Source organism: Lissotriton helveticus, chromosome 1_1, assembly GCF_964261635.1.
Source record: "Lissotriton helveticus chromosome 1_1, aLisHel1.1, whole genome shotgun sequence".
Classification (NCBI taxonomy): Eukaryota; Metazoa; Chordata; class Amphibia; order Caudata; family Salamandridae; genus Lissotriton; species Lissotriton helveticus.
In genome coordinates, this window is record NC_136057.1 from 265,796,460 (window position 1) to 265,822,080 (window position 25,621).

At 44.1% G+C, this 25,621-nt stretch overlaps 1 protein-coding gene across 1 annotated transcript; it reads left to right on the plus strand.

Annotated features, from left to right (window-relative positions):
• Nucleotides 1-8,579: 8,579 nt before the first annotated feature.
• LOC144761874 (olfactory receptor 2B6-like) lies at nt 8,580-22,917 on the plus strand. Its single transcript, XM_078647094.1, has 2 exons — nt 8,580-9,182; nt 21,964-22,917. Exons 1-2 carry the CDS (start codon nt 8,580-8,582, stop codon nt 22,915-22,917), a joined length of 1,557 nt encoding a protein of 518 aa, XP_078503220.1.
• The last annotated feature ends 2,704 nt before the right edge of the window (nt 22,918-25,621 follow it).

Below are 25,621 nucleotides of genomic sequence, written 5' to 3' on the forward strand. Positions count from 1 at the left end.
TCAAAAATATCACTTTAACTTCCTATAGTTTAACCTGTGTTTTTTACAGCGCACCTTGGTCATTGTATCCATAACATGAATATGTTCTTGCGATAGTGCTGCATACTACACTCCAGCCCTTTCTATGTACTGTCAATAACAGATTTTACTGTGACCCAATTTTCTCAGTTCACTAACCTCTATAGGATGGAACGCTGACTTGACCTTTATTGGATTTTGTTAAGAAAGGTCAAAAGCTACTCAGTTTGTTCAATTCTCCTTAATGTATCACCCACCAAGTAACAGCACAGTCAGTTTTATATCTCTTCAGCAGTTGGACCTCACATTGCCAGGAGCACCTCACATTCTGCATGATGTCGACATGACTCTATTGGGATTGACTGTTAAAGAGACATGGGCATAGATAACAATCTACAGGCCACAACAGAATCCAACATGTTACCTGTACACAACAACATGGTTCATCCCTGAGTATTCATCTAATTGAGCTAAAATTTTGGGATGTAGCTAAGACACTGCTTTGCAACTTCGCATATTTTTTGTAACATTTGCAGAATTCACAAAGTTGCAGAGCGAGCAAAAGAAAAGGATGCAGGAACAAGTTGTCTTTGCCACTGTGTCAATGTTTATGCAGCCACTCAGGGCCCAACAATGATCGTCTACAACTTCAGCTCATCAGAGTAGGAATTAGAATAATAATGCTGCTTATCCAGCACTTGGGATTGTGACAAATGTGTTTCACTTGTGCCTTCCAGCTAAAATAATCCCTGAGTATCTACAGCAAAACAATTCCCTGTAGCACGAGGTCCAGCATTCGTCTTCAGACTCCGGGGAAATAGGTCAGTGTGTGGAGCAGCACACTGTCTTGGGAGTAGTCAGGAAACGTTGCTAATATTTTTTAAGAGTAAAGTTTTTTGCCTTTATGAGCCAATATTTGTACGCTAGTTTGAAAATGAATATTTAACCCCTTGCCTGCTTATGACGGAACCACGCCGTCAGGAGCCACTGGCGGAGTGTGCTCATGACGGCGTGGTTCCATCATGCTGCTACCGCCTGTGCAGGGGAATTAATGAGCGGGCGGGGCTGTGACGGACCACGCCGTCATGAGCACATGCCGCCCATGACTCATGACGGCGTGGTTCCCCCACCTCCCCGACAAGAAGAGGGTCATGGATAATAAATAATATTTATAAGACATGGAATTAATGGTAGGATACCAGGAGGAGTGGGATGTCAGACCAAGGACAGAGTGAACAGTAGATAGTATTACTGGTGTTACTTTTTTGCATATGACACTGCGGGCACATATCAAGAAATTGCGATAAATATTGCTCAGCGCTGTTTTACTTATCGACGGCTATCGCTGGATTCCATCGCCGTTATCATCAACACCTATCTCCAAGACGATAAAAAATCCAGAGACAGAGGTGAATATTGCTTGAAATCCAGCGATAAAGCCTCAGCGATAAGGAAATCCTCGATAATACGCCATGGTGGACTTCGCCTGACAATCCACCTCCCATTGACAAGATGGCTAAGTCTGATTTTTTTGAGGTGTTAAAAAGGTGAAAACCGCGGTTAGCAGGACTTTTTTTTAATCTCTACGCGGTTGCTCGCCGCATTGTAAATACACATGTTGTGTTACTGACCTTTCTCATGTTGTTTCAGGATGGCACGCCTACTTTGCATCTTATTAGTGATGTATATCGCTAAGATGCGTAGCGTTAGAAATTCAGCTCCTAACATGCGCTAATGCATGTTAGCGCTGCCTTGTTAAAAGGGCGATAAGAATATGACTGCTTTAGCAGCAAAAAGTGCCTTTTTTGGGAGCGCTACAACATTCACGTGTGACGGGGGCAGGACGTAGATGGTGATCAATAGTGTTAAATCATGTATCTTCTATCTACATTTGTAATCAATGTGCAGTTTAATCTTTGCATTGCCTAACATGCTATTTCTTTGCACGCCTGTGCCATTGAAGTTGCAAAACCAAATGCTTCACATCTTTAGATATATATTCAGACCTTTGCATATTTTCCTAATTTCATAGCTGTTGAAGTATGAAACACTGACAAAAAGAGATGCAGCAAAAACATGTCTGCATGTTTGTGCCACTGTTCCTGCAGGCACTCAGCGCCACAAGAACACAGCTCACCGTCTCTATTTGAGCCAGATACTTCTTATTACCCTGCTGCTGAAGTAACTGAAGACTGGCACCCAGATTAGTTGATTCTGCTTATAAGAAATCATGACTATCCGGAACATTTTACAGGTCTGGGAGGAATTTGTCAGGGATCAGTGGGTCCTGCAGATTTTCAGACTGGGGTATCGTATAGAGTTCGTGGAACCTCCTGTGCAAGTTTCCCGTTCCATCCCTGTTTTGGGTTCACAGGTGAAGTGTCGGGCTCTGTTGGACGGGGTTCAGGACCTGTTGAAAAAGGGGGCCATTTTGTAGGTCCCTGTGGCACAACAGGGAAAAGGGGCTTAATCTATCCTATTTCTGATCAGAAAGCCAAATGGTGATTACTGACCTGTGCTGGATTTGAAAGCCAAGAATTTGTGCATTCCTCACCGGTCCTTCAAGTTGGTGACGCTCCAGTTGATTCTTCCCCTCCTGACGGTGGGTGACTTTCTCACATCTCTGGTTCTGAGGGGGACGTATTTTCATGTGCCGGTACACAGGGACTCGCAGAAGTTTCTGAGGTTTTGTGTGGGCAGCAAACTTTTCCATTTTCAAGCTCAATCTCAAACTCAGGATGTCTGCAGTCTCCTTCAGTGGTTTGGGTGGATCCTGAACCTGGAGAAGTCCCATTTGACTTCCACTCAAGAACTGTTATTTATTGGAGGGGACTTCAACAAAATAATGTAGAGCATTATGAAGATGAAGAGCCTTGAAGATGTTGTAGAACAAAGAAGAGCGAAGAAACTTTATTGTATGGTTTTGGGCAAAATTCCTGCTAAATTTGCTAACCTCCATGTGGAAAATCTGTTCAATTTTAGGAATTATCAATTATTGTTTTTTATATTAATTTGATATTCTTGGTGGTAGAAAGACATTTGCTTTAATATAGTCTAGATTTTGCAAACCTGGAAATATTAATTATCTGTAGATGATGATTCCTTTTTATTTATCACAAAACTAAACCCTTGGAGGAAGTAAACCATCCACTCTATTTGACTCACTTACTTGGAATGTGTCATTATTAATTTCTCATCCAATATACCTCTATAATCTCAGTTATGCAACTACTGATTTTAGGAGCTTGGTGAAACACCAGGCGGCTGAGGGAAGGTGAAGTGGGAGTGTTTTGAATTGGAATATTTCATTTTTCCACACAAACTACTGATATAGTCTGTACATTTGTTGAATGAGGACAGATTTTTCCCATCCCTGAAACATTGTACCCTTGCATTTTGAAGTGATAATGCAGTCACCATTTCAGAATGAGACCCTTGTAAAGCAATCTTTGAACATTCTATGTTATCAAATATTTTTACATAAAGCTGAATACTATTGTGAATTGTATTTCTTGCAAAGTAGATTGGTCTGGTGTAATGAGCCTTCAATTGTGGCAAGAGATATAGGGCCTGATTCACAGAACTAACTTAAGACAAAATCCTAAACTTACTACTTTTGGTATTCACAGAAGTTAGGATTTTGTCTTAAGACAGACTTAAGATAGACTTAAGGTAGGATTTTGTCTTAAGTCTGTCTTAAGTCTGTCTTAAGACAAACTTAAGACAAAATCCTAACTTCTGTGAATACCAAAAGTAGTAAGTTTAGGATTTTGTCTTCAGTTAGTTCTGTGAATCGGGCCCGGTGTGTCTACCATTCAAACCTCTCCAGAAATAAAGAATATTTTTTATTTAACCTACCTTAATTGCATGTATCACACTCTGCCATGTTAAAACCTTTGACAATATTGACCTCCTCTTTGATTAAATAAAGGTGTGTATCCTGCTCTGTCACAGAAGTCAGCAAAAGGCCTACCTCTTTGGGTATAAAAAAGGGTCGTATGAGCTCTGTTGCAGGGTGCCGGAACATCATGCTCATCCTTGATCAGCTCTTAAAAAAAAGTAAAAGTCTGTGTATTTGAAGAAATGTCCTTAACAAAGTAATCACTGAACAGATGACATCCTGCTCTCTGGCTCAACTCAATTTCTACATTTTTTGCCAACTTAGGGTCTTTTTCCATGAGGAGAGTTTTTCTTCTTTCTGATGATCATCATTGCCCAACAGGTAAATAGCCAGTTGGCTCCATCCTAGCTCGTTGACTTCAGCCTCTGAGGAGGGGCAGAATATTTGGTCCACTGGAAAGTGCAACTTTCATTTATTTCTTTTGCTTGAATTAAAGGCCCAAGAAGGGATGTAACAAACATCCACATATTCCCTTCAGTAGGGCCCCCAGTCATCTAGACATAATGGGATGCCCCCTCAGCTTGTTAGCATGGGTATTGAGATTGACCCCCTCACCACTCCTCGCAGGAGGCCTCCCCAAGGTTTCCTTACACCATTGGCCCCAGAATAGCTGAAGGTTTGTCTTGACAGAGGCAAATATCTTTGCATGTGCCGTGTTTAGGTTCTTTGTCTTTTTTAGATTAGAGGGTCATGATTTCTGGGTCCACATCTGGCATAGATCCTAAATAATATGAAGTAAGGGCATATGACATTCTACATGGAGGTAGTTCCTATTTGTCATTTCCATGGTTTTTCTTATACAGAGTGCCACCAAATCTGATATTTAGGAAGATGGATATAACTTCTAGATAAAAAAAAGAGTACTTAAATCATCTAGGATGACTCCACTTGAGGATGGATTTGGACTGTGAGTAATGTAAGGAGATTCCCTAATATCTTGAGGATTGTGGGGATTCTAATTGTCATGAGTATCTCCTTGATGGCCTGAATCACGTAAGGCTTTTGTATCGGCTTGACATGTAAGGAATGCATTTCCTACAAATGTAACCTTCTTGATTTTTGTAGAGCTATATCATGAGACTCTTTAACTAGCATAATTAGAAATGGACACAGACTACATTGGTGCATGAGATGCCTCAGAACTGCATTTGTTGTCTAGAAGCATTATTTTTATAAGTGGAAGAGTTAGAATTGCACCCCTGAGTGGTATGATCCTTTTTTTGACGACATGGAGATAGATGATTAATTATCTTAGTAAATAAAACTGCATTTGTATGATGGATGGCTTCCTGCATTGATGGAATTGATGCAGTGACAACAGATTGAATTACCTCTCTCACGATAGTTTACAGACAGATTTTTAAAGCCAATTTTTCATTACCCTCCATTATATACCTCACAAGGCATACCTCAGAAAAGGACAAGCAGTCCAAATTAGGGGAAATGGCAGAATTAAAATGATAAATAAACACTTTTTTAAAACAATAGGAAAAATTGCTCTCAACTAGTGACCTCCTTATACTTACCTGTATATATTTCTTTTAAAAACCCACAGTCATTTCAAGCAGAATGCAAGGATGACAGAGAACATTGAGCAGCCTGTCAGGAGAACCAGGCAGGGGGAAACACATCAAAATTGGAAACTGAATGTCCATTTTGCACTGTTTGCCTATTGGATAGAAACTAAGATTATGTCAACATCCAGGCACAAAGTCCCATAGAAACTCAGGTAGGCAGCATAAGTAACACATCTTGGATTTTAAACTTACTACAGAACTGCTTCACTTAGCACTGCTCGAAAGGAACTGTGAAACGTAGGCACACAGACTGAGGGAATGCATTACATTCTTTACCCCTTTGAATTAGGATCTTACTAATTGTTTTTATTGGCATTTATTGATAACAAACAATACAACATCAACAGCCATGCTGAATAGAAGAACAGCCACATAAAGAACAGATCTGGACCAATGGCATCTCACTCAAAAAGGAAATGGTGTGAACCCTAAAGCATTATTACAAAGGCAACATGAGCACAGCGAGGTAGGGATCTGACACTGAGACAATAGAGGTGCCAGACATCTAGTTAGGAGCTTCCCAAACTCACCAAGGACAACATGCTAGCAGTGTAACCACTAGGAGCTGAGAGCATCGGATCGCGTGGTGACCTGCCAATCTGGCCAGTGTCTTCCCCCGCACCCTCAGCCACCATCAAAGTGGAGTCTTTCTGAAGAAGGTAAAAGGTGAAGGGCTCCTGTATGTCTTTAGGAAAAGATTGTATCAGCATGAGGTCCTAGTAATTATTAATTGCTCCTGACAGTATGACACGTTGCTCAGCCATGCTTGAATGGTAGGGTCTGGTACCTGCTACGGTGCATGGCCACTCTGCATTTGGCTAATAAAATCAGTATGGCGGTAAGTCGGTGGTGTGGAGTGGGTGTGTCTTTCACATATCCCAGCAAGCCAACCGTAGGGGCATCAGGGGATCAGGAGTGAAGAGCCAGTGATTGAGTGTATGGTAGCACAGACCTCCCCCCAGAAGTCCCCCAACTTTGGACAGTACCATGCAAGGTGGAGAAAGATGCCCTGTGTCGAGTGGCATTGAAGACACCCCAATTTCGAAAAATTGTAGGGGCATGCTGTACAATCTGTGAATAAATTCAAAATGTGCTGGACGCAGCCTAAAGGTCTAGGGAGAGCTGTTCTATTTTACTACAGCAGAAAGACCACTGCTTGCCCATCAGGGGAGGATCTATATCCGCAAACCAAGTCTCACACACCTTTGAGGAGTTAAGTGGCGAAGAGAGCTGCAAATGATTGTGTAAGCAATTTATACTTTGCGCAGTGACGGGAGGGGTGGTGGGGGCAGGGAAAGTGTGCGAAGCGGGGCAAGTGGCTTGTAGTTGATATTATAATATAGTGTCCAGTGAGGTGGGGGTCGGGATGACATGCCATCAAATGGTGGAATGAACTGGTCTTCAGGATGTAGTTCTGAGAATACTCTAATATTGCATCTACTTGCCCGTGTTATGGCACCCTTGTCTTGTAGTGGAGCTATAGTGGGATGTTTAGAAAGAGGGACGGAAGGAAGAAACAGGAGCAATAATCCTGTCCACTTTCTCAAACCCTCCCATGCCCACCGCACGCACTCAACCTTGTCGATCTCCACCCTGGGAAGCCAGATCTTTCACTACAGCAAGCTGTGGCTGAAATGGTGTTGAGTGAAGCCAGTAGTGGAGAAAGTGAGCTTGGAAATACAGTGCATACATCATCATGTCAGGTGCCCCCAATCCATGGAGATAGCGAACAAGAGAGGTGTGATGATGTGACCTGGTTCCATGTCCTGAGTTCCAGCACGGAACTAGGTCAGTGTAGTCAGTTGACCACTGCTGGCTGTTGGATGAGGTTGATGAATAAATACCTCTTACCTGAAACGCATCTGTGTGAAGACCGCTTTAATACACTGGCGACGATTGGTGGTGAAGAGTTCTCACGATAGAAAACAATCTCAACAACAACATTCTCTCTTGTGCTGGGCAAAAGAAAATTGGATAACCTGACATTTGAAGCAAGACATTGCATGAGGAGCGTGGCGGTGAGATCTGGGCAGAGAAAACAGCCTCGGCGATCGCGTAGTGGCGAGATTGATGGTGAGGCCGTGAAGGTGCTGCTGGCGAGTTGTTCGTAGAAGTGAAGGATCTCCAGTGACACGCAAAGGCTGCCTGCATTCCACTGCGTTGGAAGCAGGATAACACGGGATACGCTCCTCAAGAAATAAGACCGAAAGCTGTTTTGTCTGGTGGCAGAGGAGCAAGCTCGATTTCCTAAAGAAAAAGACCCGGTTGTCCGAAACAAGCCCAATCGCCTATGGAAAGTGAACCAATGGTTTGTTGACATCGCACATCGGCCATCTTAGGTGTGAAGACGAGCCAAGGAATTTTAGCGGAGAGAAAAGCAGTTTAGGCTTGTCGTCACGATGACAAGCACACCTGCTCAATCGTTGTTGGAGTAGGCAGCTGTGGTGCATAGCCTACAAGGAGGGTGGGAGCTGGTAAAGCTTGTCCTCACTGTGACAAGCACACCCGGGCAGTTGTCCTCGCGGTGACAAGCTCAGCCTGGTCATTGCTGTCAGAAGTGTACTCTTGAGGTTAAAAGCACACCTATCTTGTGGAAAAGGACAAAGAACCAAGTTGTGTTTTTTTTCTCTTCTTTCTACGTTAGTGCTTGGACTTATGGTGACAAGCACACCTGTTCAAAATTTGGTGACAGACAGGCTTGTTTTTTTTTATATATTTCATTTGTGTTAATTTATCTGACGTTTAGCAATGGGTGTTGAAAAGGTGTATACATAGGAGGTCTTTTTGGTTTGGTGTTTTTAATTAGTACAGTGAAAAAAATGCAAAACGTAACAGCTCCACCATTTTTTCTATCTGATCCAGGGGAGGCGCCTATAAGATGGAAAAAATGGAAGAAGATTTTTGAAAATTATGCAAGGGTGTGTGGGACTAATTTGAGTGCAGAGAAGAAACAGGCACTCTTACTACACTGTCTAGGGGGCGAAGGACAGGTAGTCTTAGAGAATTTACCACAGCTTACCCAAGCAGTCCAAAGGGGACTAAACGAATATGATTTGCATTATTTACCTAAAGTTAGTACCATCATGGAGAGATATTATTTTGGATTGCGGGAACAAGGCAAGGATGAAAGTGTTGAGGAGTTTATTACCTCTTTACGCAAATTGGCTTCCAGTTGTAAATTTGGTGAGTTAGTGGAGGAGAGGATTAGGGACCAATTTGTTCTGAGATGTTCTAGTGATAAAATAAGAGAAGAACTCTGGCTGAAAGATGAGCTACCTTTGGACGAGGTTATGGGAATTGCCAAACATGTAGAGCACATGCTCAAGTGTGTGGGAGAGTTAAGCAAAGTGAGTAAAGAATATAAACCTAACCAAAAAGTTGAGGAAGTTGAGTGTCAAGTTGTACAAAAAGTTGACTGTAAAAAGAAGAATGACGAGAATGCTCAGGGAAAGGGCATTGAGGGTGAATGTAGGACTGATAACTTACAACAGAGGAGGAAAAGTGTGATGTCTTTTCAAGGAAATTGTTACAGATGTGGCAGGTTTGGGCATATGGTGAATGCGAAGGAGTGTCCGGCACTCAGAGTCAACTGCAGTGTTTGTGGCAAAAGAGGGCATTACTGGAAGAATTGCCACTTACGCAACAGAAGAGATTTTAAGACTGAAATAAAAGAGGTTAGTTTTCAAGTAAGTGAAGGTGGGGTGGAACATCCTTCAGAGTGGGTCATGGTGGGTGATGTCAGAATTAAGATGAAATTTGATTCTTGTTCTCACATCACCTTCATTTCTAAGGAACTTTTTCAAAAAGAGTTTTCTAACAAGACGAAATTGATGAAACCAGATATTAGGCTTACAGGGTACAGTGGTTTACCCATTAAAATGTTAGGTTATTTTGTTGATTGCATGTAATGGGAGATTTACTGATGCAAAAATGTATGTGGCTGAAAGGGGTGATAATTTATTGAACTGGACTCACCAAGCTCGAATAGGCATCATTCTTAACCCTAATGCAGAGCCTTCCGTACAACTACAGTCTGTAGGTAATGTGGAGAATAAATTTGTGAAGGAATTTGCAGAGTTGTTCAGTGACACTTTGAGCTGTTTAAAGGGTTATAATCATCGCATCAAATTGAAGCTTGGTGCAAAGCCAGTTGCGGCTAAGGTCAGATGTATTCCTATCTGTGTTCAAGAAGCGTTACAAAAGGAGATCAATAAATTGTTATCCACCGGTGTCATTCAGCCTGTAGAGGCTACTGAGTGGTTAGCCCCCATTGTAGTAGCGCATAAGCCTAATATTGAAATTCGTTTGTGTGTGGACCTTTGAGCACTAAACAAAGAGGTGGTGGTTGATAAATTCCCACTTCCCAATATTGAGGAACTGGTGTCAACGTTGGATGGAGCATGTTACTTCACCACTTTGGATATGGCGTCAGCTTATCACCAAGTTCCACTCAGTAAAGATTCGCAGGAGTTGACAGCTTTTATAACTCCCATGGGTGCATTCAAGTTTTTGAGGATGCCCTTTGTGCTAGTTTCCGCAGCATTTGTGTTCCAAAGAATTATTGAATGTGTTATCAGCACGATGTGTTAATCTGTGGGAAGGACGTAAAAGAAATGATGAAAGGGTAACTCGTGTCCTCAAAAAAATGCTTAAGGCATGATTACCTTTACGACGTTATAAGTGCAAGTTTGGAGTTACTGAACTTGATTATTTGGGACATCATATTTAAAGGCAGGGTATTAGACCTAAGAATGAGCTAGTTGAGACTATTGAGATGCTAAAAGAACCTTGTTCAAAAGAAGAAGTTTCTTCATTTTTGGGCATGGCCGAATTTTATAATCAGTATGTAAAGAATTTTGCAGACAAAACTATTCATCTCAGGTGTTTAATGTGTAAGAATGCCGAGTTTGTGTGGTCTAATGAATGTAGTGCAGCATTCAAACAAATTTAAAGATCTTAAGAATCCACTTAACTTACAAGCTTTTAAACCGGGTGATGCTAACTTTATAGTCACGGATGCCAGTAAAAAGGGACTTGGGGCACTTCTTTACCAAGTACATAATGGCCATGAGGAGTTAATTGCTTGTGCTTCGAGGTTCTTAAAAGTCGTGTTGTACATTTTGGTGGGAACAATATGTTTGACCCGGACCACGTTTTATCTACTGGGTTTTCATCTGACGTTTGTTTGAATTCTGGGTTCAATCGCAAGAGTGTGAGGGTTCGCAAACTTCCTAATTATGTGCATGATTACGTGAAATAATGGTTTATTATGTATTCTTTTATCTGCAAAGTAATGATTTAATATGTGTTCTAACTCTGCTTTTTGTTGCTCTTTGGTAATTTTCCATTTTAAACGTATCTTTTCAAATGTAAAAGGGAAGGAGTGTGATGATGTGACCTGGTTCCATGTCCTGTGTTGCAGCATGGAACCAGGTCAGTGTAGTGTTCTAAAAGTGTCAGTTGACCACTGCTGGCTGTTGGATGAGGTTGTTGAATGATTAGCTCTTACTAGAAACGCATCTGTGTGAAGACCGCTTTATTACAAGAGGCGATAGCAAACAGCCCTCTCTCGGTCTTCTGGTGATCAGGAAGGGATCTGAGATAAGTCCATTCATATGTGGAGGAGCAGTGGGGTAGTGTATAGGAGCAACATCTGTTTAACGAATTGCAGCTGAAACAAAGGCGTGTGAGCAGCGGCAAGAGATTTGCCCTTTCTAGAAAATCAAAATCCTTTGTGGCATCCAGAAAGTCAGCAATAGCGTAGACCTGGTGATCTAGGTGATGAATGACCACAAATCTGATGCGGAGATTATACGATGGATACAGTGGAGCGGCCAGGAATTAAGCCAGAGTGTTCCAGCCTCACAATTAATGGCGAAAGAGGTCGCAGTCGATTGACGAGCTCCTTTGCATAGATCTTGTTGTCAATGTTTAGAGGCTCATATGAGTCGCAGTGTTCAGTCGGCTTGTCTGGATTTAGGAGCGTTAAAATGACTGTCTCTCTTAGCAAGAAGAGGGAGTGAGCCTGTGTCTTGGGAATCCTGGGACATTGCCAGAAAGTGAGGAGCCAATAAGGGGGAAAACCTTTTCCCCAGGAAGGCTCTTAGTTACCTGCTCAATTTCCTCTGCAGTAATGGTTGAATCTAAATAGGCACAGTGGAACTGGTCCAGCCAGAGCAATTGTATAGTGTCAAGCTGTGCAGTAAGCTCACCTGCACCAAGGATTGGGTGGCTTCATATAGCTGTGAGTAGAAAGAGATCATGACGTCCATTACCTCTGACGGGGATGAAATGACTTGGGAGTCTGTGTTTAAAAGTTCTGCCAGATAGGTAGAGGCATGCACTTTGTGGTCTTGCCCGGGCAGCCCCCCTCTCCAAACCGGCAGGCCCGAGGAACTCGTTGTAGATAGTGAATCTTGCGATTGTCTTCCTCCTAATATGCCGACATTTTTTATCGGATACTGGCCAATGTGGTGGTGTCTTTGGAGTGAAAGTGCGCCATTTCTAGGGATAGGATATCCTTCTCAAGTCTGGATAACGTCCCATGAATAGTGTTAAGAACTTCTGATTGCTTGGCAATGCAGAAAACGCTGTAACACTACCTTAAATGCCTCCCAAAGTGGAATGGTAGGCGACTGTATGGAGTCCTCATTATTTGCGAAGTATTCGATTATTGCCGCAAGAATCTCTTTGTGGAATGCCAATTCACGTAGCTCTCCTGGCGGTAGCCACCAGGTGAATGTTTAGGGTATTGGCTGGGGGATATCCAATAACAACTTGACCGGTGTGTGATCCAAGAGGGTGCAAGGCAGATGAGCCACTGCAGCAGTCCAAATCTAGGCATCCTAAGACAGCAGCCAGAAATCTATCCTGGACCCTGCATTGTGGTGTGCTGAAAGTCAAGTGCCTTCTAGGGTGTTTAAGTGTGTGTGCCACTAAACGTCCTCTAGGCAGTTGTCTTGAATTATTGGTCCATGCAGCATGGGGTGTAGGAGCTTGGATATGCCAGAGTGGTCTAATCGGTCTTCTAGTACACCATTGAAGTTGCCACCCCAAAGAATGGCGGGTCCAAAGCCAGACATCAGTCTCCATACCTCAGAGAAAATCTCATACCTCATAGAAAATCTCGGGGTCATATGTGTTTAGACCATTTACAGCACCTAGAAACACTGGTTGTTTGTGCAGTGTAGCTGCCAGTATGATGTTACCAACCTCCTCAATGAGGGAGCGAGATAGCTGCCAAGGAAAACCCTATGCAATAGTTTTGCAATTCTTGTGGCATAGTTTGAGTAGAATGAGGAGTACGCTTCCCCACACCAACAAGCATGTATCCTGGAGGCAGAAGTGCTAGTCAGGTGGGTCTCTTGTAGAAAGCAAATATCTATTTTGTGTCTGTTAAGGTAAGTGTGCTCTAATCTTTTTTTCTGTAGTCATTAAGTCCACATATGTTCCAAGTGATGTATTTTGTGTTGGCAATCTTACCTTAAGGTGATAGACACTGTGCTTGGAGGGTTCAAGCTGTGTGTCATCTAATATGCAAGCAGGGGCAGAAGGCATGGTGTACTGTGGCTGAAACACGAAGTATAAAAACAAACATACCCAAATCTGATCATCCAATTAAACAACCCATCCTACCCCTCTCCCACTCCAACCCTCAAACTCAGTTGAGGCATGCAATCCCACCCTCCACCCCACAGAGCTACTGTAGGTTTGGCAACAATATTTTGGATTGTCATTGGGGGTGGGGAATAACCGGACATACAACCCTGCCAAGATGGCTGGGTAGCAAAATGAAAGACAACAACGGCTGTCCAGTTGCAGTGCATGTAATGGTGCAACTCACAGGAAAGACAATATTAACAACAGAATGAAGACCAGCGCAGAGTGTCTGAGGACAGATCACATCACAGCGGCGAGAGTTGAATCGTTGTCACTGAGTTGGGCTTCCTCCGAGATGAGCTGGGAATCCTCTCACCTGGTGCCATGTTTCGCGAATTTCATGGCTGCCTTCACATCTGTGAAAAAGTGACGTTTGACCTCAAGGAAGATTCTAAGTTTGGCTTGGTATAGTAAAGCATAGGGTATGCCGGCCTTTTGTAGGGTCCCCTTCGTGGCTAAGAACTCTCGGCGGGCCACATGCACAGTACATGTGACATCTCGTTAGAAGAAGATATTAATGGCCTGATATTGGATGGAGCCATGTTCATGGGCCAGTTGTAGGACTGCATCAGGATTGTTGTTTTCAGAAGGTGGGCAACTATGTGCGGGTGCCCCTGGAGGTGTCACAGCCCAGCAAGCGATGAACGTTTTCCACATGAAGACCACGGACAGGCCCTCCCCAATCAGGTCCCTAAGCAACATTTCGATAAAGTCCCCCATCTTGGTGATCGCCATTGATTCCAGAAACCCGATGATCCAAAGATTATTGTGCCTGGAGCATACTTTAAGGTCTACATTTTTGGATTTAATAAGTTCAAGTACTCTGTCCATCCATAATCGGTGTTCTATGGAGTCAGCTTGGGCATCCACCGTGTCTGAGACTAGATTTTATAGGTGGTCCAGTATTTTTTTGTGTTTATAGATGCACCGTTTAACATGCTCCAGTCGGCTAGTGAGTAGATCCAGTTTGGAATAAATGGCCTTCAAACTAATCTTGACATCCATGAGGATTTCTTTGAGGTCGATATGTTGAGGCTTCTGGTCTCGAATAAGAGTTTTTGGTGCTTAGCATTGTGTTTTCTCATGGTCAGGGTGGGCCGATGTCACATCGTGCACGTGGGACTGCAGCCGAGAAGCAGGGTATGGTACCTGAGGCATAGTCGCAGTCTGAAGAAAGTGCAATTTACTGCCTGCCCACTAATAGATGTCCCAGTTGCAATAGGCTGTTTCTTAGGGTGTAGGATCACTGGAGCCCTGCCATACCCTGGGCTAACTCCCTGTAAGGGGGCATGAGCAGGCTTAAGAACTCAGCCCGAACACCGGTCACCTGGCGCTACAGCACCCAGCAGCAGGCTGTGAGCAGTTGTGCTGGCCGCACAGGAGTATCTGACCGGACCCCAACACAGGGCATGGCCCGAATCCTGGTGCCAATAAGCCCTGCTGTCCCCAGAGAAATTAAGGCCTCAATCAATTGAAGAGTCAGCTTAGGTGGGTGCCACCCATCATGCACCCAGGTATGTATGGTAGCACGGGGAGAGTGCAGAATCAATGGCAGCAGCAGGCACCCCACAGGACAGCCCAACATGTGCTGTCAGGCCAGCACAGCACACAGCGGCAAGAGTGATAGCTTCCCAAGGTAAGAGGACCAAGCAGACCAGAGCAGGTCCAGAGGGCAGTTGGTAAGGTGGTCCCACACCCCATTCAGCAGGTTCCACAGGGGCAGTACTGTTCCAATGTTCTGTGTGCGGATCCAGGTGTATCTCTGTAGAGGGGGCGAATGCACACTGTGTGTAAGCGAGGGCAGCGTGGTGGGTAGAACTTTATCACAGGAGCTGCCAGATGCCCAGCAGCCTCCTGCCTGACACGGGGTGAGCTCAAGCTTCTCTGATCCTAGTCCCAACTCACTGCTGTAAGACACAGGTCAGGCAGCTCAGCTCCTCTCCACTGGCTGGCCTATTAATACCTGGTAGCCCCCCCCCCGCCCTCACTGGGGGGAATGCCAGCAGTCCCTAAGTGGACCCAGGCCTCAAGCACCTCTAGTGATCAAGTGGCCAAGCAGGGACTATGTGACCCCAGGCCCATGACAGAGGCTGTCCCCGTAAGTCCACCAGAATGCAGAGCAGGGTTAGAGAGTGTGGAAGAGGGCCACCCGATGCAGCAAGAGCTCAGTTGCGGGAGCCCCCTGTAAGAGGCACAACCTAGTCAGCCCCAGAGCCAGCGCTCACTGCTCCCTTCATCATCGAGAGCAGGCTGTCTCACCAGTGGCATATGGCATCCACCAGCCCTTTCTATGGCGTGGGGTCTAACTGCAGTGAAATGTTCTCAAAATGCACCAGCAGGCCCCCAGCGGGTCGTTGACACTATGCAGGTATTTTGCAAGTATGGGCAGCTTGTTTTTTGCGGATCTATGTCAGGTTAGACGTTCGCCAAGCAGAACCTCTCTAGTGAGCAGCCATCTCGCAGCACAGCCAAGCCACTCCCCCAGATCTGACTAAACAGCAATTATTTTTCTTTGTGAATTCATTGCCAATAGTGCTCAAATCTAGAAATGTCTTAAATGAAATTATAACTCAGCATAACTTTCTGCATGCAACAAAATTCTGAGTTCACTATTGACATTAATCTAGCGCTAAAGTTGCAGAGAAACACTAAGAATACTTGTTACCAACTGACTTTCATTAGTTTAAAGTTGATTCTCCCTGACAAAATAGGTCAGTACTAAAAAATAGGTCCCATTCCTGATTCCACAATATCTTCAATGAAAGGCGTCCTGCACTCCACAGTCAGAATCAAAGTTTCGTAGAGGTTTGGCAAAACTCTCACCTAGCAGCATCCACGGCTTCACCCAGGTGGCACCGTATACAAAGGGATCCTCTTCTAGAACTGCTGCATCAGTTGCAAAGTAAAAACCAGAAATGCCCCAGCATGCCGGACACAAATTAAGGCCCAGATTTACAATGATTTTGTGTTGAGGTTGCGTCACTATTGTTGAACAGCCCAAGAGCAAAATCATTTTTGAGCAATTTAGCTTAGCATGGGTTTGTGTGGTTTAGTCAATATAAAATAACACAATGGAGAGCATAGAGCTGCCTTGCATTACTTTGCATCAGGTAGACATTACATGGGTGGAGCATGTGCATTCCCATGCATTCACCAGAGTATTTTAACTCAAACCTAGATTCATCAATCACTCAATCAGAGTACTTGTAAAGCGCGCTACTTACCCGTGAGGGTCCCAAGGCGCTGAGGGTAGGGGGTGGTGCTGCTACTGCTCGAAGAGCCAGGTCTTGAGGAGCCTTCTGAATGTGAGTAGGTCTTGGGTCTGCCGTATGTGGGTGGAGAGGGTGTTCCAGGTCTTGATGTCGAGGTACGAGAAGGATCTGCCACCGGAGGTCGTCCATTGGATGCAGGGGACAACGACGAGGGTGAGGCTGGCGGAGCGGAGCTGGAAGGTGGGGGTGTGGAAGCTGAGTCTGCTGTTCAGTAAGGCTAGTTCGGTGTTGTGGATTGCTTTGTGTGGGTGGGTGAGAAGCTTGAAGGTGATCCTCTTGTCAATGGGGAGCCAGTGTAGGTCTCTGAGGTGGGGGGTGATGTGGTTGCGACGGGGGATGTTGACAATCAGTCGGGCGGAGGCTTTTTGGATGCGTTGTAGTCTTCGTAGGTGTTTGGCTGGGATTCCTGCGTAGAGTTTGTTGCCGTAGTCCAGTCTACTGTTGACTAGGGCCTGTGTCACCTCATCCAGTTGGCAACAGCCTTCATTCCCTCGTGGAGGTTGGTTTTGGTGGTCTGTGGGTCCTTGTTGAGGGAGAGGATGAGCTGGGTATCGTCGGCCTAGGAGATGATGTTGAGGTCGTGATGGCGGGCCACTTGTGCGAGGGGGGCCATGTAGACATTGAGCAGCGTTGGGCTAAGGGATGAGCCCTGGGGGATGCCGCAGATGATGTTGGTGGCTTCGGATCGGAAGGGTGGGAGGCGGATGCTCTGGGTTCTTCCGGCGAGGAAGGAGGTGGTCCAGTAGAGAGCCTTCTCTTGGAATCCGGCTTCTAGGAGGCGTGTCTTTAGAGTGAGATGGCAGACCGTGTCGAATGCAGCTGACAGGTCCAGGAGGATGAGGGCTGATGTTTCGCTGTTGTCCTGATGTCGTCAGTGGCGGCGATGAGGGCTGTCTCGGTGCTGAATCCGGACTGGGACGGGTCCAAGATGTTAGTCCAATTGGTCGCACACTGCTTGTCCTATCAGCGTGTTGCCCCAAAGCATTGTGGTCCATGAAGTTAGCATCAGCGGGTGCGCCTCTGCCAGAGTCTTAAGCAAAAATCACTGTCGCGTTGGACATCCCTGGACACGTGTTTCGAGGTTGTTACCTCTCATCAGCAGGGAATAGGCATATATGTAGGGGTGCTGCGTAGGCTGCCAAAAAATATTCTCAGGTCCGGTACCACTCGTGGCACGCAGGTGCGTAACCCGGGCTCGTCAGCCCCACCAGCTCATGGGAGCTTGAATATAAAAGTAAGTCCAATTGGTCGCACACTGCTTGTCCTATCAGCGTGTTGCCCCAAAGCATTGTGGTCCACGAAGTAAGCATCAGCGGGTGCGCCTCTGCCAGAGTCTTAAGCAAAAATCACTGTCGTGTTGGCCATCCCTGGTCACGTGTTTCGAGGTTGTTACCTCTCATCAGCAGGGAATAGGCATATATGTAGGGGTGCTGCGTAGGCTGCCAAAAAATATTCTCAGGTCCGGTACCACTCGTGGCACGCAGGTGAGTAACCCAGGCTCGTCAGCCCCACCAGCTCATGGGAGCTTGAATATAAAAGTAAGTCCAATTGGTCGCACACTGCTTGTCCTATCAGCGTGTTGCCCCAAAGCATTGTGGTCCATGAAGTAAGCATCAGCGGGTGCGCCTCTGCCATAGTCTTAAACAAAAATCACTGTCGCGTTGGCCATCCCTGGACACGTGTTTCGAGGTTGTTACCTCTCATCAGCAGGGAATAGGCATATATGTAGGGGTGCTGCGTAGGCTGGCAAAAAATATTCTCAGGTCCGGTACCACTCGTGGCACGCAGGTGCGTAACCCGGGCTCGTCAGCCCCACCAGCTCATGGGAGCTTGAATATAAAAGTAAGTCCAATTGGTCACACACTGCTTGTCCTATCAGCGTGTTGCCCCAAAGCATTGTGGTCCATGAAGTAAGCATCAGCGGGTGCGCCTCTGCCAGAGTCTTAAGCAAAAATCACTGTCGCGTTGGCCATCCCTGGACACGTGTTTCGAGGTTGTTACCTCTCATCAGCAGGGAATAGGCATATATGTAGGGGTGCTGCGTAGGCTGCCAAAAAATATTCTCAGGTCCGGTACCACTCGTGGCACGCAGGTGCGTAACCCGGGCTCGTCAGCCCCACCAGCTCATGGGAGCTTGAATATAAAAGTAAGTCCAATTGGACGCACACTGCTTTTCCTATCAGCGTGTTGCCCCAAAGCATTGTGGTCCATGAAGTAAGCATCAGCGGGTGCGCCTCTGCCAGAGTCTTAAGCAAAAATCACTGTCGCGTTGGCCATCCCTGGACACGTGTTTCGAGGTTGCTACCTCTCATCAGCAGGGAATAGGCATATATGTAGGGGTGCTGCGTAGGCTGCCAATAATTATTCTCATGTCCGGTACAACTCGTGGCACGCAGGTGCGTAACCCGGGCTCGTCAGCCCCACCAGCTCATGGGAGCTTGAATATAAAAGTAAGTCCAATTGGTCGCACACTGCTTGTCCTATCAGCGTGTTGCCCCAAAGCATTGTGGTCCATGAAGTAAGAATCAGCGGGTGCGCCTCTGCCAGGGTCTTGAGCAAAAAATCACTGTCGCGTTGGCCATCCCTGGACACGTGTTTCGAGGTTGTTACCTCTCATCAGCAGGGAATAGGCATATATGTAGGGGTGCTGCGTAGGCTGGCAAAAAATATTCTCAGGTCCGGTACCACTCGTGGCACGCAGGTGCGTAACCCGGGCTCGTCAGCCCCACCAGCTCATGGGAGCTTGAATACAAAAGAAAGTCCAATTGGTTGCACACTGCTTGTCCTATCAGCGTGTTGCCCCAAAGCATTGTGGTCCATGAAGTAAGCATCAGCGGGTGCTGTCGCGTTGGCCATCCCTGGACACGTGTTTCGAGGTTGTTACCTCTCATCAGCAGGGAATAGGCATATATGTAGGTACCGGACCTGAGTGGTACTGGACCTGAGGATATTTTTTGGCAGCCTACGCAGCACCCCTACATATATGCCTATTCCCTGCTGAAGAGAGGTAACAACCTCGAAACACGTGTCCAGGGATGGCCAACGCGACAGTGATTTTTTGCTCAAGACCCTGGCAGAGGCGCACCCGCTGAGGCTTACTTCATGGACCACAATGCTTTGGGGCAACACGCTGATAGGACAAGCAGTGTGCGACCAATTGGGTTGAAGGCGATGTGGGAGCCTGTGGAGAAGACGGGATCCAGCGTGTGGCCGGCAGCGTGGGTGGGTGCGGTGACGAGTTGTCTGAGGCCGAGGTTGGCGAGGTTGTAGATCAGGGTGGCGGAGTTGGTGTCATTGTTGTTGTCGAGGTGGAAGTTCAGGTCCCCGAGGAGGATGTAGTGCGTTGAGGCGAGTGCGTGAGTGCTGGCGAGGTCGGGGATTGAGCCGCTGAATTGGGGGTCTGTAGATGAGTGCTCCTCTGAGGGTGGTGTTGGGGTCAGTGTGTATCCGGAAGTGCAGGTGTTAGGCGGTGTTGAGGGTGTTGTCTGCATGGGCGGTAACCTTGATGGTGGACTTTTGGACGATGGCTATACCTCCTCCGATTCCGTTGGTGTGATCCCTGCAGGTGATCTTGTAGCCGTCCGGGATGGCTATGGCGATGTCAGGCACCAAGGAGTCGTTCCACCAGGACTCGGTCAGGAAGGCCACATCTGGGGCGGAGGTGTCGAGCAGATCCCAGAGCTTGACGGCGTGTTTGCGTGCGGAGTGGGTGTTGAGGACTATGCAGTAGAGCTTTTTGGTTCCAGTCCTTGGGGGTTTGGTGGTTCTGTCGCAGGTGAAGCTGCAGGTGCGGCAGGACAAGTGTCTGTGGGTCAGTTTTGGGAAAGCCTGGAAGCAGGTGTGGTTTCAGCCGGCATTGAGTGCGTGGAGGCTGCTTGCGTCGTAGTGGATTCTGGTGTTGTGGCGTTCACGGGGTCCAGGGGTTCTGGTGCTGGGTGCGGTCCAGGCGCGGACGGTCGCAGACAGGCTTGCCTATCAAGACGCGTAAACCTGGGTTTGTGAAAAATAGTGTGCCTATACGACAGAGGCTTAACAGCGAGAAATATTTATATTTCTCCTCATTACTTCTTCTTTCCATGTGAGCTGCATTGCGCAGTACCAATCGAAAGAAGAATATGCCACTAAGGATTGTTTTTGTGCAGAAAGTTGTCTAATTCCAAAAGCCTTAACTATAGTTGCTAGTGTGACATATGCACAAAAAGAGAGAAAACTTTGCTCAGTGTGTCATTTTTGTTTCTCCAGGTCCACAATGTATACAATTGTTTTTATAACAAACTCCTAATGTAGAGGTGGAATGCCCCTGTCCTGCTCGAAATTTTCTCTGAGGGCATGGAGGTCCTTTGTGTTTTTTCATGTTTGGGACCTAGCAAGATAAATGTACATCAGAAAGGTCACAATATTTGGACAGACCTTCTGAAGTAAACCGAATAATAGCACTCTGGTAGACATTTCTGATCTTACATGCAGCTAGAGCAATTCACTCCCCTCTGAGTCCTTAATTCTCAAATGATAGATTAGGAGACCAAATTGAACATTGCGGGTATAGCATTTAAGCACAGATTTACTAAACTGTTGTGTTGTCTTTGCATCACAAGAGGCTATTTGTACTACCTTGCATGATGTTGTACAAAAATGTAACACAGTGCACCGGCTTTTTTTGCTTTGCATTACATTTCGAGGTAGTCGGTGGTCCATGGGTAGAACATGGGTGTTCACATGCATCCACCCATGGATTAGATGCATTTTAAGATTTACAAAGGTTTATAAATCTGGGACTGATCAGTAATGATAATAGCATAACAAGGAGGGAAAAAAATGTTACCTCTTTATTTCCTCATTCTATGCGTGATGCATTCTGCATCATGCATTGATTGAGAAAAATACTCTTTGGATTATTTGTGTGGAGGAAGGTTTGCCTTCCTGGACAAAGACAATCCTGCCTGTGATGCAGTTATTTCCTCCAGCATGGCATAAGGTTGCCTGTGTTGGCAGTAACGAGCAAACAGTGCTATGAGACAGCAACCATGAACCAAATCTACCTAAATATGGCACATTTCAGCCCTCTCCATTTCATACAAAGCAGTGCACCAACTTTCTTTGCTGCCCTGCGTTCTTTGAAACATTAGAAAATATGCTCATCAGTGTGTATATATATGCAAAAATGTGATATCACAAAAGGAAAACCATGGATGCACAAACAGGATAGACATCAAGTGACACTAACTGCCACCAAGAAGAATATTAGAATAGTAGTTTTATTAACAAAAATAGAAAGGAGACACCTCTGGCCAAAAGAAACAATTATTTTGGTATGATCCATGTGAGTGGGCTTTGGAAATGATTCAGAGTCAAACTAGCAATGAAATTATTCAGATTTTTTTGGGGTGGTTAGAATTATTTTCTCTGGTAATGTCTGGAGAAGTGCTATGAGGTTATTATGGATTTAGGGGGATTAAGAAGAATGTGTATTAAGTGATTTAAGGATATGGTTCAAAATGTAATACCAAACATAATGATTTCTATTTCTATCCATTAGATTATGCCTCTCATTCTAAGAGAACAAACAAACCAGACGTCATCCTCAGAGTTCTTCCTTATGGGATTTTCCAGTTACCCACAATTACAGTCTGCGTTCTTTGCAGTTTTTCTGTTGTTGTATCTACTTGCTGTGATAGGAAATATCCTTATTATTACCATCATATCCTCGGATGCTCATCTTCATACTCCTATGTATTTCTTTCTAACCAACCTTGCTGTTTTAGACATCTGCTTTACATCATGCATTAGTCCTAAAATTCTGAACATCCTGCTGTCTGAGACAAAGTCCATCTCTTATATTGGTTGCATGACACAGCAATTCCTGCTATCTTCCACACTGGGCTCTGAGCTCATTCTTCTTGCAGTGATGGCTTTTGATAGGTTTGTGGCCATCTGCATGCCACTGTATTATCCAATTATCATGTGCAAGAAGATTTATACCTCTTTAGCAGCTGCTGTGTGGTTGGTTGGCATGCTTAATTCCATGTTCCTTTCTGGGTTACTCCTGAACCTCTCCTTTTCTGAAACCATTATTTTGGATCATTTTTTCTGTGAAATACCAGCACTTCTTAAGGCTTCCATCTCCGATATCCACCTACTCAAGAGCGTGACCCTAGTGGAAGACTTTTTCTTTGGAATATTCTGCTTCTTCTGCATAATCATATCATACACATATATTCTTGCATCTATTGTGAGAATACACTCTGCAGAGAAAAAGAGGAAGGCCTTTTCTACTTGTGCATCCCACCTATTGGTGGTTACATTGTACTATGTTAGCACTATCTATGCATATGTACTTCCTTCAGTGACTCATGGCAGTAAAGGAGACAAAGTCGCATCTGCTTTGTATGCAATTATCTCTCCAGTATTGAATCCAATGATCTACAGCATGAGGAATACTGATGTGAAGCAAGCTTTCTTCAAGATACTTTCCAGGCACATTTTCCCATGAATAAAGTAGCACAATTTGGTGGTAGTATTGGTCTAGTAACATCTTACATGTTTACTTTCTTACAGGTGCTGCAGTCACCACATTTCTTATAGGGAATTTCCGATATCAAGATAATGATTACTTACACAATCTTCAGGTGACCAACATTACTCCAAGTATATCTCACACTGATTACAAATATTTTGAATAGTTAGAGTTACCAAATTAGCTTTTTTTTATTTATAATGGATTTTCTTAGAAGTCCTCTAAATTGAAGAGTAGGTCACCATTGTCTATTATTATAGAAACAATGCTGTTATTTTATTTGACCCTTATGACTTCCAACTGTTGTTTGATTGGGCATTCAATGATATCATCAGTTGTGCATTTATTGACATCTCATATAATGGACATCATATCACATAAAGAACCTGCATGTATCTTTAAAGATTTTAAAGGCCTAATTCTAAGAGCCTCTCAAAGCTGAATATCTGACAAGAATACCTTAATAGTCCGCCAAAACAACCTGACCCAGTGTGACATGTTTCTTTGCATTTTCCTATTAGAACTGAATGAATGATTTGAATAAGCCTGCTTTAAGAACTTGAGAACTCGAATTTATTCTGAGCCACATTATATTTTTACTTTCTTGTGGACTACATGTCTGTTTTTATATGATGAGTGCTGAAAGCAAAAGAGAACATAGGCAGCAGCATTATTCATCCCAATTAATCTTACTATTGTGCAGGACACTCTTCATACAGAGGATCACTGTAAAAAACTGGTCGGAGGAGACATCACTTCAAATAAAAACATTTATTTAGAAGACGGATGTTTATAGTTCTGTTTTCTAACTATGCATATAGCCAACTTGAGTTGTATAAAATGTGGGAAATAAAGCTAGCTGAATGCATCTACTACATTAATAAGATTATTAAGAACCTTTGTTAAACCTGCTAATCTGGAGAAAGAGATGTTTATTAAACCGTGATTAATACACTGCAATAAAAGTGAACAGTTGTGCTTCCAAACTAAGCAATCAATGAATTTTAAAATGAAATAACAGCCAACTTGGACAAAAACCAAAATATGTAAGCAGCAGGAAAAAAAAAATCCACAAGAATGTAACACTGTCTCTATGCATATGTTTGTCAGAAAATGTGATTGCATCCATAAAAATTAAAAGCTGGTTGAACAGATGATTACACTAGACAGAATACACCCAGCTCAGCTGAAATAGACTATACTAAAAGTGAGATCCCGTTTGAAGGAAGCAAGAGGGTCTGATTGGCTTGTTTCAACAAAGAAAGAGGAGGAGGAAGGGAGAGGGTCAAAGAATGAAAGGGTGTCAATACAAGTAAAAGATATCGGAGGAAGGCCGCAAAACAAAAATAACTAAGTCTGAAAAAAAGTTTGTTAAAATCCATCTGAACATTTTAATAGCAAAAGTACTTGTCACTGATGTAGAAAGAGCTTTATTTCCAGCAAAAGATCTAGAAACATTAACTTGCCTTTCAAGTTTGGATCAAAATGCACATGGAGTTGACTGGATGTTAAGGACTAGGATGTTTTGGTATTGAGTGCTGGTAGTGGTTTCATAATGAAATATATTTTTTTCCTTGAGTGGAAAAATCACTAAGTACTACTTTGAGTTTGGGTTGTGTTATGGATGCTCTTTGGTATGGCCTTAGTGTTAGTTTATGCTCTAGAATATGCAAAGGTATGGACATTTTTCTAAATATACCTATGCTAGGAGCCCCCGATTTGAACTATATACCAAAGATTCACAAATCTGGTTAAGATGACATTTTCATCCATGAAGGAAAAAATATGGTACAAGAAAATGTGTATAATCAAAATCTTTGGTGCCTCCAGTTTAATAGCACAAATACATCTCATCTGATAGAATTATCGGATCGACATATACGTGTTGGTAATTACGTGATCATTCTAGGACTGGCACCTCATCAAGCTCTATTCTATTTAGCCAGATTTCCCATCAAAGGCATAGAATAGATGTAAATCAATATGATGAATTATTGTTGCCAATTAGAATGGCAAGTCAAATAGGGTTGCTGTGGAGTGAGTAGCTAAATTTTGCGGTGGAATAAATGTACCCTCTAAATTATAATTAGCACACAAAAGGGATTCTTGCAACACAATTGAAGTGTCAAACAGTACCCTGTAAACTACAATATTAAAATTAGCAAGTATAGAAGTGGAAGCTTTCCACAGAAATGAACTAAGATGAAACAATACAATACCCCATGAATTACAATTAACACAAGAACACAGAAAGTGCAGGAGAAATTAACTAAGGATAAACAGTTATAATAACTGATAATTTAACTAAGGAAGGTATAAGATTTAATACTAAATACTGACAACAAACCAACACATTTTGAGATCCAATTCTGAAAAGGAAACTTCCAGAGAAGGAGAGGATCACCATTGCTGAGCAAATATTAGAATTAGTAAACAGACGACAACCATCTTTGAACAACCACTTAAAATGAATCTATCTTTAGAAACGGATATCTACAAATGTGAATATTCTCATGTGTATGACTTCATGCATGGAAATAGTGGGCTCAGATTGAAGAACATTTGTCATCAGGTCACTCCTAATTTGTACTTTAGATACATTATTTTTGACCTATAACATCCATGCGGATTAACGTATGTGAGAAGTACCATCAGTAAGGCTGAGAGAAGCTAAATATGT

What these genes read in the sequence shown, in the direction of transcription:
- LOC144761874 (XM_078647094.1), top strand. Translation starts at nt 8,580, where the DNA reads ATGGAGAGATATTATTTTGGATTGCGGGAACAAGGCAAGGATGAAAGT. An exon ending in TAAAAGAGGTTAGTTTTCAA is followed by an intron (nt 9,183 to 21,963) that starts GTAAGTGAAGGT and finishes TCTATCCATTAG; the next exon opens with ATTATGCCTCTCATTCTAAG.